The sequence below is a fragment of the Nannospalax galili genome, unplaced genomic scaffold (assembly GCF_000622305.1).
Source record: "Nannospalax galili isolate Female #2095 unplaced genomic scaffold, S.galili_v1.0 scaffold735, whole genome shotgun sequence".
Lineage (NCBI taxonomy): Eukaryota > Metazoa > Chordata > Mammalia > Rodentia > Spalacidae > Nannospalax > Nannospalax galili.
This window is the reverse complement of record NW_008337053.1, coordinates 1,727,559-1,740,668: the sequence shown is the minus strand read 5'-3', so window position 1 is coordinate 1,740,668 and position 13,110 is coordinate 1,727,559. Positions and strand designations below refer to the sequence as shown.

At 39.7% G+C, this 13,110-nt stretch overlaps 1 protein-coding gene across 1 annotated transcript in view; it reads left to right on the top strand.

Annotated features, from left to right (window-relative positions):
* Atp8b4 (ATPase phospholipid transporting 8B4 (putative)) overlaps positions 1-13,110 on the top strand; it is a 194,211-nt gene that overhangs the window by 121,349 nt on the left and 59,752 nt on the right. Inside the window, 4 exon segments of the mRNA XM_017797827.2 lie at positions 3,160-3,275; positions 6,581-6,745; positions 7,735-7,846; positions 12,544-12,649. Of these exon segments, the coding sequence (XP_017653316.1) occupies positions 3,160-3,275; positions 6,581-6,745; positions 7,735-7,846; positions 12,544-12,649 (499 nt within the window).

Sequence of the window (13,110 nt, the reverse complement as noted above, 5' to 3'; positions counted from 1 at the left end):
ATATATATGACAATTTTTTCTTAATTTTTTTTTTGTTGAAAAAGTCTACTGATCTGGGAATGTCCAATTCAAATATCATTTGTTTTCTCTCTTATGTTTTTAAGATAACTGTATCTCCAGAATGCTTTATTCATTCTTTGACAGTGTAACACCAAGTTTCTCCCAGCCTAAAGGCTGTGTGCTACCTGAGGTCAGGTGCAGTGCTTTATCTTTTCATACTAGGTCCAAGCACTGGACTGGCACACAGTATATCCCCTACAAATTTTGTCGAATAGAATTCTATCCAATATGTTGTAACTTAAGAACTTCTCAATCACTGTATTAAATTCCTACCATGGAAAATGTGTATATCCATTTTGTCTCTACTGAAACAGCTTCGAAAGGTTGTTCTCAGAAGGTAAAAACAGACACCGTCTGAGGATATCCATTTTTATTTTTTATGATAACAGACCATAGGCAGTCACCATCAGCTAAGAAGTCAACACACACTGTTGGCTCAGTGTCGCGTCAGCAGGGTCTGTCTCTCCTTAAAACCTCAGGGAGGTGTCAGTGGTGTTCATTTGGCTCAGAACTGATTTCTCTTTGCTCTGAGGGTGTTGACAAAAAGCTAAGATTGTTACATGGGGAGATGTTTGGGTTTTCCTCAGGACTGGTCACCATTACAGGCTGTGGAGAATTCTCAGCCTAACCGCAGACATCAGATGCCTGTCTGCCTTAATGGATTCCACATGAGGAAAGGTAATGGTCACAGAATGGAAGCTCGCAGGCTTTATTTTGGCTGCTTGGCTTTTAATGGGGGAGGGGGCATTGAAAGAGACTCACCTAGAACAGAAACGTCTCTGATACTGGGCAGGAAACAGACCCAGTCTCCTGATGGTCCCGTGGCTTGGTCTGTGGGGACAGCACCCTGCCGCAGAGGCTCAGCTGTTGTTGATCTCTCCCTCCTCCTCGGCCTTTCCCTTCACCTCCTCCCTCTGCTTCCTTCTCCATCCTCTCTCTCCTGTTTTTTTCTTTCTTTTTTGGTCTATCCTTCATTAACTCATCATCCACGTATAGTTTCAATTCTGGGTCAAGAGCCCTGATTTAAGTCAGTGCTATCTAAAATGTTGGTTTCTATAGCATTTTGTCAAAGGACTCAGAATCTACTAATTAGTTCACATACAAATCTCATTGTAAGATTATGGCAGAACCTATTGTACTAATTCAGTACATAGTGGTGTAGAAAATTCAAAGATACTAAATAGAGGCAAGTGGCAGATAATTATCAAGGAATAAATTACAATAGCTCTCCAGAATTCCCACATGAGTGAAGACTGTTTAACATAACCTCAGCACATGGGAGGTAGAAAGGAGAAAGATCATATTTGGGGATAGCCTTGGCTGTATAGTGAGACCCTGTCTCCCCCATACCCCCAAATGATCAGTTTCATCTAAAAGGCTACAATCATAAAAGGATAAAAAGTGTTAAGGGTTGGAGGAATGTAACTATGAAAGCACAGTAAGTGTTACCTGTCCTAATTTGCTATTCTTATTGCTCTAATAAAACACTGACCAAAACAAACTCAGAGGAGGAAAAGTTTTATTTGGTTTGCAGGTTGTGGTCCATCATCGAGGGAAGTCAAGACAGGAACTCAGGGTAGGAGCTTAAAGCAGAACCCAGGGAGGAACGCTCGTCATGACTTAATCAGCTACTTTTCTTATATAGCCCAGACCACCTGCCTAGGGATGGCACCACCCACAGTGGGCTGGGCCCTCCCACTCCCACATCTATCAGCTAAGAAAATGCCTCACAGATATGGCCATAGGCAATTCTGATGGAGGAGATTCCTCAGTTGAGGCCCCTTCTTCCCAGGTGACTCTAGTTTGTGCCAGTTGACAAAGACTAGCACATTACCCTTGATTAACACTGTCTATTCTAGTTTCCTCCTGGCTTGAACAGATATAATGCACCCTGGACATCTTTTAGTACTGTGTCTTGTTATGGCCTTCTATTCTAAGACCCTTGGTCTGCTTGTCTAATTGCCTGACCTTGTACAGTTTTTCTTATATCCTACCTTGAATTGCCTACGCTAGGGGAAAAGAGCTCATGAATGTTTGCCCCTTTCCAGTCTGTTTCCTACCTTGCTTCACCATGTTAAATGAATAGTAGTGGATATTTATGTTCATTTGTCCTGGGGCATTCTGTTTTTAGAGAAAACTGTAAGTGGAAAGCATGGAATACTCCCTGATTAAACTAATGAAGTGTATGAGGGTATGCTCAAATTGCAAAGTGAAGTTGTGGCTGGGACAGTTACCTTCAATTGTAGTACCTCCTAGGCAGAAACACATGACTATGTCATGCTGTGTCATTTATTCATTCATTAATTCATTCAGATTATTAAGTGCCCACTGTGTGTCAAAATGTAAAACTAAGCCTACCAAACTGGACCAACTCTTCTGTGGCTTGGAAATAAGATTTGTTTACTAGAATATGCAGGTAAGATTGATGAGAAGGGGAGTCCAGGAAAGGGTGTCATTCAAAAAACCTGGACAACAGGTAAGAACACAGGCCTGCAAGTAACAGACTTCCAGTGGGAGAAGGGTGGAAGTTTTATTTCTTTAAAGTCCTCTGTGAGGTATGTTTGCAGCTGTGATGGACCCAAGAATTAACCATTAGACGGAATGAGCTTTTCCAAGCAAAGTTGTATAAGAACAGGGAAGAAAGGGCCAATAGCTGATGTACAACCAATGCTGGACTGGTCAGAACTCCTATGGAGAAGAGCTGAGGTAGCAGTGATATTTATTTGAAAAGTAGGCCTCTGGTTCTACCTCAGGAGCTTTTAGTCAAAGCTCTTAATTCTATTTAATACAGATGACTTACTTTAAAACTTTGGACCCTTTAGCAGTAGTGGACAAAGAGAATGGGTGGGTCATGTCCACCAGAATAAAAATAATTGTTTCTGAGTTTGGGAAATCAAAGGATTCCAGTAGAATGAATATTTCTAAGTTGATTAAACAGGAATAAAGTCAACTGACTTAGGTAGTGACTGTCTAGTCAAAGACTCTGGGCGGAAATCTTATGCCCATTTCTGCACTGGCTATCTGGAGTCCTGGGAAGGAGAGTTCAGTTTTGACAGATTTCAATGATATAATCTGCTTCTTCAAACTTCTTCTTTTCAGTTCGAAACCCAGAAGGACAGATAAAACTTTATTCCAAAGGAGCAGATACCATTTTGTTTGAAAAACTTCATCCTTCCAACAAAGACCTTCTGTCTTTGACATCAGACCACCTCAGTGTAAGTGCCTCATGTTGAGTTCAATGCAATGACCCTTTGCCGTCCCCTATGGTTAGGACTTGTTAAAAACTTATCAGCCAATGGTCTGACCTGTGAAACAGAAGCATCTGGAGATCCGTCCCACAGGGAGCAGTGTCAGTGTGCCTGGAAACTGGCACAGGGAACCCCTTTGCTGGCTGGCTGAGCCCACAGTTTTCAGCACAGGTGGATTAGCTTAAACAGCTGCCAGGGCCACACAACAGGGTGAGTCTCAGGATGTGTCAGGGCCACTAGTTGAAGGCTGCGCTTAGATGGTGAGGGAAAAATAGTCTCTGGAGCCAACTTTCTCCTCTAAGGACTCTTTCATGCAGACTTTAAGTTCCGAGTTCCTTATGTGTTCTAGGGGCTAAGCTCACATATTTGGAGACTACCATAATTTGCTTTCAGAAACTTTCTGGAGAGAGTAGAGGTGACCTTAGTGCCTCCTGTCCACTTTTGCTTCAGGGGGTGAGGGCCTATGAAATAATATGGGTATTATGGATTTAAACCTGATATTCAAGTGTCATTCTGATATTTGTTTGAGGTTTGTTTAACCCCGTGTGAACTTTGAGAACTATCCAAAGCTCTCCTCATTTTTATCACTGTTACCCCCATTAAAAATCATTGAGGATTCATGTTCCTTTGTTAGGCTTTATATTTAATATAAAACATTCCCCAAGTCTCTTAAGAACAAAACAAACAAATAAAATATACTCTGCCTGACTTTAAGTTAAAAATGATGGCTTAGTAACATTGGTCGCAAACATAGTTTGTTTTTTTTTTCTTTCTTTCCAATAGAGCGTTCTTGATTTTCTTTTAATGTATTCCAGAAAGCTGGCATGGTCTCTTAAATTTTTTTATGAAAACAATATTGGAATCATAACTATCTGATTTTTGTTATTACTCAAACACCAAAGCTCTTGATTTTCATATATTTTACTTTTATATTGAAGTTGAGGAAGCCTAATTCAGGCTTTTCATATTTCTATGCAACAGAATTGCTTTTAGGCCAGATAATTTTGACCTGCTCTGTCTCTCAGTTTATTCGTTTTAGCTTCTGAATTGTGGGGTTTTAAATTTGTATTTAATCATTGATTCTCAATGGTTTAATGATAGGAAAAGACCTTGTTCAAATGAACATTTAGGATTAAACTAATGAACTAATTAGGTAATTTAAATCATCTGTCCCCTTTTGTAATGTCATCTTAGAGTTGATTCAATGTTGCACAGAACAGAGAGGAAGGCAGGAATAATGCCCACTGGGGCTGCAAGTTAAAGGCAAAGAAGAGTTTGTGTTTATTAAGAAGACAAAAGATGGTTACAAGGCACTAACTAGATTTTCAGATCAGAAGGGGATCCAATGGTGGTCTTGGAAGACAGGGCTTGTAAAATATGATTACAATGTCCAAACTACTACCAACTGCCTGTGCGATAAATTTGGATAATTTTTTTTGTGGTCTTTCTGGGCTAAAGCACATCGTTGTGGTATACATTGCCTTTTTTTTTTTTTTTTTTTTTTTTGTATTTACCTCATTAAGGTGTATCATGGTTTAGCCTGTGTCTGACCATAAAACTCTATTTGTACCATACACCAGTGTACAGTAGAGAAGATATGCTCCATGACAGGCAAGGCTCAAAGGGGCAGAAACGCTGATAAAATGCTTTGCTTGTAAGTTGGAGGCCCCCAAAATGACTGACGGAGGCAGAGGCGACATGGAAGGTTTTCGTTTCCCCAGCTCAATCTACTTATGTTTCTAGCTAATGTGGTTGTGTGAGACACTTAACAGATACCAATCTCCTACCCCTCAGGCCTATCAGAAGGATAAAGTACCAGAAGTATCATATGACATTATTTGTTTACCAAGGGCCCTAGTTTATTCTCTGTTTCTGTGACAAACACCATCACCAAAAGCAGCTTAGGAAGAAAGGGCTAATTTGGCTTCTACTTCCACTGATGAGGGAAGTCAGGGCAGGACCTCAGGGCAGGAGCATTCAGCAGAAACCCTGAAAGAATTCTGGCTCACTCACCCACAGGCTTATGCTCAGTGAGCTTTCTTCAACAGTCTAAGACTACTTGCCTAGGGATGGTACTGCCCACAGTGGGCTGGGCCCTCATGCATCAGTTAATACGAAGATAGCCTCCCACAGACATGGCCACAGGCCCTTCTGATCTAGGCACTTCTTCAGTTGAGACTTTCCTCTCAGATGACTTTAGACTGTGTCAATTAAAGCTACACTAGGACACCAAGCCAATATAGAAAAAGTATGGATTCTCAATATTTGTCTATTTATTAAAAATTAGCTCTGTAGCTGGGCATGGTGGTGCACATCTTTAATCCCAGCAAAGGCAGGCGAATCTCGATGAGTTTGAGGCCAGCCAGCTATACATAGCAAGTTCCAGACCAGCTGGGGCTACAGGGAGATCTTGTCTCAAAAAGACAAATAAAAAAAAAAAAAAAAAAAAAAAAAAAAAAAATTAACTCTGTCAAGTGTAGATTCTAAAAAATTTAATGTATTTTGAGCTAATCTGACTTGACGCTATCTTCAAGATTTCAACCCATTTTATTACTAAAATGAAACCTTAATATAGCCAATAGAGAAAAGTTTTAAAGGAGAGTATAGAAAAACAAAGTCGGCCCTCTAAGCTTTGTCTTGTAGAAGCTTCTCTTCCACTTTCCCCTGAACGTTATTATTATAACCTTGAGTAGTACACCAAATTCTGTCACTTTACTGTTTGGCGTACTAATACTTATTCATCAGTTATTTCCTTTTAGTGTCTGTTGTGGAAAATTTCAATCATGTACAATCAAAAGCAGGGCTCAATGGATTAGGCACAGGTGTACTATGGGTGTGGAAAGGCCTGGTGAAAGGCCCTGCGGTAGTCCCGTGAGAAAGCATCCACTCCTGACTGATGAGCAGTGAATCCCAGTTCTTCCCCCACCCCTGGAAGTTAAAGGCTGGGACTCATGGACAGGAATATTTCCTACAGGAGAAGAAAGGTTGGGCACTGTTGTGACGGCACACACTTTCTAATTAGGACGTTTCAGCAGGCATTTCATCTGTTATTAGCAAGTGGGAGGCTGATACCCTGAAAACCAAGCCTCACAGAGATAAACATAGAACACCAATATTGTCTTCTGTGTCTGAGGAGATAAGAAGTTAGTCAGGATGGTCACATAGTGCTCTGGGACAAAATGAGTCCAGGTGAAAAGTTTGCCCATGATGGGGCGATTTTTATTGTACCTATTGCTTTCTACTGCTTCCTAATTTTACATCTTCTCGGGCAGGATTTTGCAGGGGAAGGCCTTCGAACCTTGGCGATTGCTTATAGAGATCTTGATGACAAGTATTTTAAAGTGTGGCAAAAGATGCTTGAAGATGCAGATGCTGCCGTGGATGAGAGGGATGAGCGGATTTCTGGAGTGTATGAAGAAATCGAAAGAGATCTGATGGTATATGTTTGGAAGCATGATGCTTTACGCTACTTAACGGGTAGCATGTGTTTGGAGCTCTAGCACTGGAATAAGCCATTGGCTAAATGATCTTGCATGCAGCAGATGTTATCCTTTCAAACACTGAATCATGTTTTATATATTGGCTTTGAGCTTGCAATGTGTGGCCCCAGTGAACTTAGATGTTTATTTTTGTTAGCAATAACATATGCAGTTGGAAATTTCCCCAAAGTAGAAGATAGTAGACTCCCCCTTATTTGTCAGCCTCTGGTTTATCTTTGACATTGTTTTTAATCTCTCTCCCTGCTTCATGGTCCACTTTTTTTTATTTTTTTTAACCTCAGAAAAAGTTGCTATGAAATGCGGGGCTGTGGCACTAAACTATCCCAGGCCCAGTAGATTTTGATGATATCTTTACCATTACAGTGTGGTCTATTTTTAGAAACCAGTCTTCTCAGAGGGCCGGGTGACCAAGGAAATGAGTAGCGAGAAGCGTGTCTTCTTTACCATTGGAGGAAAATTGAATACTCTTTACTTTGTTATGGCATCTGCTGGTCTGTTAATATAGAGAATGATACTACTCCCTCCCCACCACCCCACACCCTCAGTTTTCTGTGGGCTGAGGGTTTTCCTTTGAATTTCTTCATTTTTGTTGAAAGTTGAGAAGCAGCTAAGAACTTTTTAAGTCATTTGAGGCCAAGTGGACTTTGACCATTTATGTTAATGAGTTATCTGAGCATATCATGTCCCTCATGTGAATTCTACCTCTCTGGGTCTCTGCTCTTAAACTGACTTAACTTGGGAACTTCCTTTTGGGGTCTAATCTGATTGATCAATTTATGTACACACTAGTCTGCTTACTATATTAACATATTATAAGTTGTCTTCATTTCCTGTTCCTTGACCTTTAAACTCTGAATGAAAGCTATAGATGTTACAGATGTTGTTTACGTGTGTTAACGTGAGTTATTATTTATTTCCTAATGAAGCTGTTAGGTGCCACTGCTGTAGAAGATAAGTTACAGGAAGGTGTTATTGAAACGATTGCAAGTTTATCTCTAGCCAATATTAAGATCTGGGTTCTAACAGGAGACAAACAAGGTAATTTGGAAATGGGAAATTATGATGTTTGAAGTGGGGGAGTTAATTCTTTGGTAAAATTTTAACTAATCAAAACCTTCAACCAATTAGATTTCTTTTTAGTCCTCCACACAGAAAAATTGAAATATAAAAAGAAAGCTAATATGTGTTAAGAACCTACTATTTAAAAAGTAACAAATGGGGGGGTAGAGAGATGGCTCAGAGGTTAAGAGGCCTGGCTGCTCCTGTAGAGGACCTAGATTCAGTTCCCAGCACCCAGATGGCAGCTAACAACCATCTGTAACTCCAGTTTTAGGGGGTCCTATGTCCTCTTCTGGTCTCTCTGGGCATTGCATGCACAAGGGCACTTACATACATGCAGGCATAGCACTCATACACTTAAAATTAAAAATAAATAAATATGGGCTGGGAGATGGTTCAGTGGTTAAGAGCACTGGCTGTTCTTGTAGAAGACCCAGGTTCAAATCTCAGCACCCATATGGTGGCTAACAGCTTTCTGTAAAGCTAGTTCCAGGGAATCTGACACCCCCTGTGAACACTGCATGACACGGGTGCACTTACACACATGTAGGCATAACACTCATACACATAAAGTAAAAATAAATAAATAAATCAAAAATAAAAAAAATAAAAATAAAGGCTAAACCAAACTAACATTTGCCACTCAAAACATTTGCCACTTACCCTTACAGAGAAAAATACCTCACAAATTTTTCATATGAGTCTTGTCCCCTGTCAAGGTAGGTAGTGGCACAGCATTGAAGTAAGACTTTGGGGACCTTGAGGTCTCCTTTAGTTTCTTGATGTTGCAGAAGAGGTGAGGGTGGTGAGTAAGCTTTGGAAAGGTGAAAGGAGACAGCTGTTTATAAACTTTTTGTAAACTATTTTAACAATGATTATAATTATGCCAGTACAGTCTGGCTAAATTCCAGGATTGCCTGTACAGTGGTTCAGCAATCCACTTTTAGGAATGACCAAAGGCTATGCCATTATGTTCAGAACGTTTTCTTAAGAAAGAAAAAGTTTTTATAAAATTTAAATCTATTGCTAGCATTGAGAGTTAAAAATTATTTCATACCTTAGGAAATGCAAAGTATTTAGTTAACTGGCATGTGCTTATAGTTTAGATTTATTTATTTATTTTAATTTTACGTGCATGAGTGTTATGCCTGCAGGAGTGTAAGCATAATTGTGTCGTGTACTGCCCATAGAGGAAAGTAGACGATGTCAGATCCCCTGGAACTGGAGTTATGTGGATGATTGTTAGCCACCATGTGGGTGCTGGGATTTGAACCTGGGTCTTCTGCAAGAACAGCCAGTGCACTTAACTGTGGAGCCATCTCTACAGCTCAACACATACTTATATTAAAGACTATATCCACTTGTTAGATACATTTTAGAGAATTTAAGTGTTCATAGATGGGATAAATCAATTATCTATCATCTATCATCTAAATCTATCATCTATATCTATCAAATATCTATATCTTCTATATCTATCTATCTATCTATCTATCTATCTATCATATCTATCTATCTCTATCATCGATCTATCATCTATATCTTTTCTTCTTTGCAGTACTGTTGATGAAAGTATTTGACTCACACATGCTGAACTGGATGTTCTATTACTTAGGTACATATCCCCACCCCCTTACTTTTTGTTTTGACATAGAGTCTCACTAAATTGCCCAGGATAGCCTCATACTTACTGTGTAGCCCAGGCCGGCCTTGAACTTGTGATCCTCTCTGCCTTTGCTTCCCAAAGAATTGCAGTCCTGTGCCACTAGCACCTCTAATTCTTTTTTTTCTAGCAAAATTATCAATTACAAAAATAAATAGTAGAGCTGGTTGTGGTGATGCATGCCTTTAATCCCCTTCCCAAAGAATTGCAGTCCTGTGCCACTAGCACCTCTAATTCTTTTTTTTTCTAACAAAATTATCAATTACAAAAATAAATTTCTGTGAGATCAAGGCCAGCCTGGTCTACATAGTGAGTTCCAGACCAGCTGGGGCTTCAGGGAGACCCTGTCTCAAAAATAAAAAATTGTTTAGGGTCTGGTGTGGTGGCACCTGCCTTTAATTCCAACACTTAGGAGGCAGAAGCAGGCAGAGCTCTGTGAGTTTGAAGCCAGTTTTGTCTACATAGCAAGTTCCAAGCCAGCCAGGGCTACATAGTGAGATCCTGTCTCAAAAAATGTTTTTTTGTGTGTTGGAGGAGGGGTTTTGTAACCTAAAACTTTTTTCTTTTTTCTTCTGGTTAAACTGGTTAAACTGGTTAAACCATTCTATTGTAGGGCTATTTAATATGTAAACCATATTGTTATACATAAAATAAAGTATGGATTTTTTTTAGAGTAAAAAACAAAAGAGGAGCCAGAGGACAGCTGGTCAGGGAAAGATATTTGCTGCACAAGCCTGAATCCTGAGTTTGGCCCCTTCAGCCCAAGTGAAAACCAGATACAGTGTTGCACTTCTGTAATCCCAGGACGCCTAGCAAGTGGAGAAAGGAGAATTGCCCAGAAGCTGGTAGCCAGGTAGCCTTGAGCATGAAGTCCAGCAGAAACAGCAAGGGAGATCCTGCAGGGACTGGAGAGATGGCTCAGTGATGTGATTAAGAGCACTGGCTGTTCTTCCAGAGGACACAGGCTCTGTTCCCAGTACCCACATGAAGGCAAACAAATAACTCCAGTTCCAGGGGATTTGCTACCGTCTTCCGGCCTCTGCAGGCATCACATGCACATGGTCTGCTTACGTACATGCAGGTAAAGCATTTATACACATAAAATTAAATAAATTGAGAGGAGAGAGAGAGAGACAGAGGGAGAGAGAGAATGGGGGGAGAAGGAGGGAGAGAGAAACGTTGCCTCAAAAACAATGTGGGAGAACCAACTCTTGAAAGTTTTCCTGTGACCCCCACGTGTTATCATCTATATCTATCAAATATCTATATCTTCTATATCTATCTATCTATCTATCTATCTATCTATCATATCTCTATCATCTATCTATCTATCATCACCATCTATCTATCATTTATCTATCTTCTATATCTATCTATCATCTGTCATCTATCTATCTATCTATCTATCTATCCAAATCTTTCAACTACCTACCTATATACCCTACAGAAATAGGCCACTAAGTTGAGACGGTCCAAGGTGTTGTATTATATTTAGGAACTGAAAGGCTGCCTGCTGTGTCACTGTTTGCTATGGAGGCCCAGCCTTCCTTATGAAGTGGAGAAATAAGAGTTGTAGACTGGTTGTGGTGATGCATGCCTTTAATCCCAACACTCAGGAGGCAGAGGCAGGCAGATTTCTGTGAGATCAAGGCCAGCCTGGTCTACATAGTGAGTTCCAGACCAGCTGGGGCTTCAGGGAGACCCTGTCTCAAAAAGACCAAAAAAACTGAACTAAAATAAAATAATAAAATAAACACTAGTGAGTTGGGCATTCTAATACTATAAAGTACTTACTCTCTAGGAATTTGTTGGCATTAATTGATCTGTGGGTATAGTGGTTCAATACAAATATCTATGAATTTACTATTATTTATCTTTAATTTCTATGGCTTATACAAACATTATACTGAGATTTTGTCAACTGTCTTTTTTTGTAGGCAAGACTTGTAATTCTGTAGAAATAGCTAGTGGTAAATAATTCTATATACCTAGAATTGAATGACTGTAACATTAGAAGAAAACCTGTCAATTAGCATGTAATTATCCAGTTCTCTGGTAGAGCAGTCCTGGTGGTTCTTGACATGATGATTAAATTGAAAATTAATATTTATTTAGTGGGAAATGGCAATGTCCTATGTGGGAGAACTATAAAAAAATTTGTAAGAACTTTGTTATTGTTCAGCTGAACGTTTTGTGAGTTTTTTTCCCAATTATTTGCCTACTATATTAGAATTGAATATTAACCAAGTTTAACATTTTTAGCACTCTGAAGAGATTATTTAAGATTTAAGGTCAAAAGTTTTGCATTTGTTTATTTCAGTGTACCACAAGACCTTAGAATATCTTTCTGGGTATTAATTTGAAAATCTAAAGGTGGTTTTGAAAAGGAGATGAGAGGCATGGATTTGCAGATGTCCTTACTTCTCCATGGGTTTAGTGAGTGATGAGTTTGGTGATGGATCTCAGGTCCTGAACTTCCTGCCAGGTCACTTGCATTTTATCATTCATTTTATGTTCTCTAACATTAGTGGGGCTGATAGGCTACAGGGAAACACAACTCCAGCTTCAAAACTGTATGAAAGAAAGTATACTTGTGTTATTACAAGACCAAGATTCGTGCAAACTCAAGCAGACAAGAACCCAACATAGAACTGTGGAAATGGGCAGCAGGCCCCGATCTTAGTCCAATAATTATTGGCAGCTGATTACTGCCAGGTGAGGAAGAGCTGATCTTCTTAAAGGGAAGGACTCTTGGTAGGCTGACTAGACTGCAGTGGATGAACTTGCACTGAGGAACATCTGGGGATACTAAGGTGACTTGATATGTCTTAACACAAATGACAGAATGCATGAAATCCATTGGGGGCCTATGGGAGGGTGCCAATCGGAAAGGGGGTATAAAGATGATTAAGATGTTGTATATGAAATACACAAAAATTCAATTAAAAATTTACAAAAAAGTATACTTGTGTTATTAAATAACATTGACTGAGGTAATTTTACTTTGTACCAGAAACTGCCATCAACATTGGTTATGCCTGCAACATGCTGACTGATGACATGGATGATGTGTTTGTGATAACAGGGAGCACGGCAGTAGAAGTGAGGGACGAGTTCAGGTACGTGTTGAAGGAAGGAGGGAAAGGAAGTGGGAAAGCAGAAATACAGGGTGCTGGATTTTCCTGTGGGCACAGCTTACTATAGATGTTTGCACATTTCCTTAAATCTTGCTTATGTTAGTCACAAAACCAAGATAAAGTTGACATTAGCAGTGAATGGTCCTCAGACCTCCCACAATCTCAAGTGTTTCTAGGAAAGGAGTTCAAGTCAGTTGTGTTCTTTAATGTCAACTTTATCTTATTATATGTTAGTGGCAGTGACCTGGCGGGAAGTTCAGGACCTGAGATCCATCACTAAACTCATCACTCTCTAAACCCATGGAGAAGTAAGGACATCTACAAATCCATGGCCTCTCATTTACTTTTCAAAACCACCTGTAGATGTGTGTCTGATTCTGGAATTTTTATACAGATTGTAAAACAAATAAATTAGATTTTTTTTCTCCCCACTTATTTCCTGG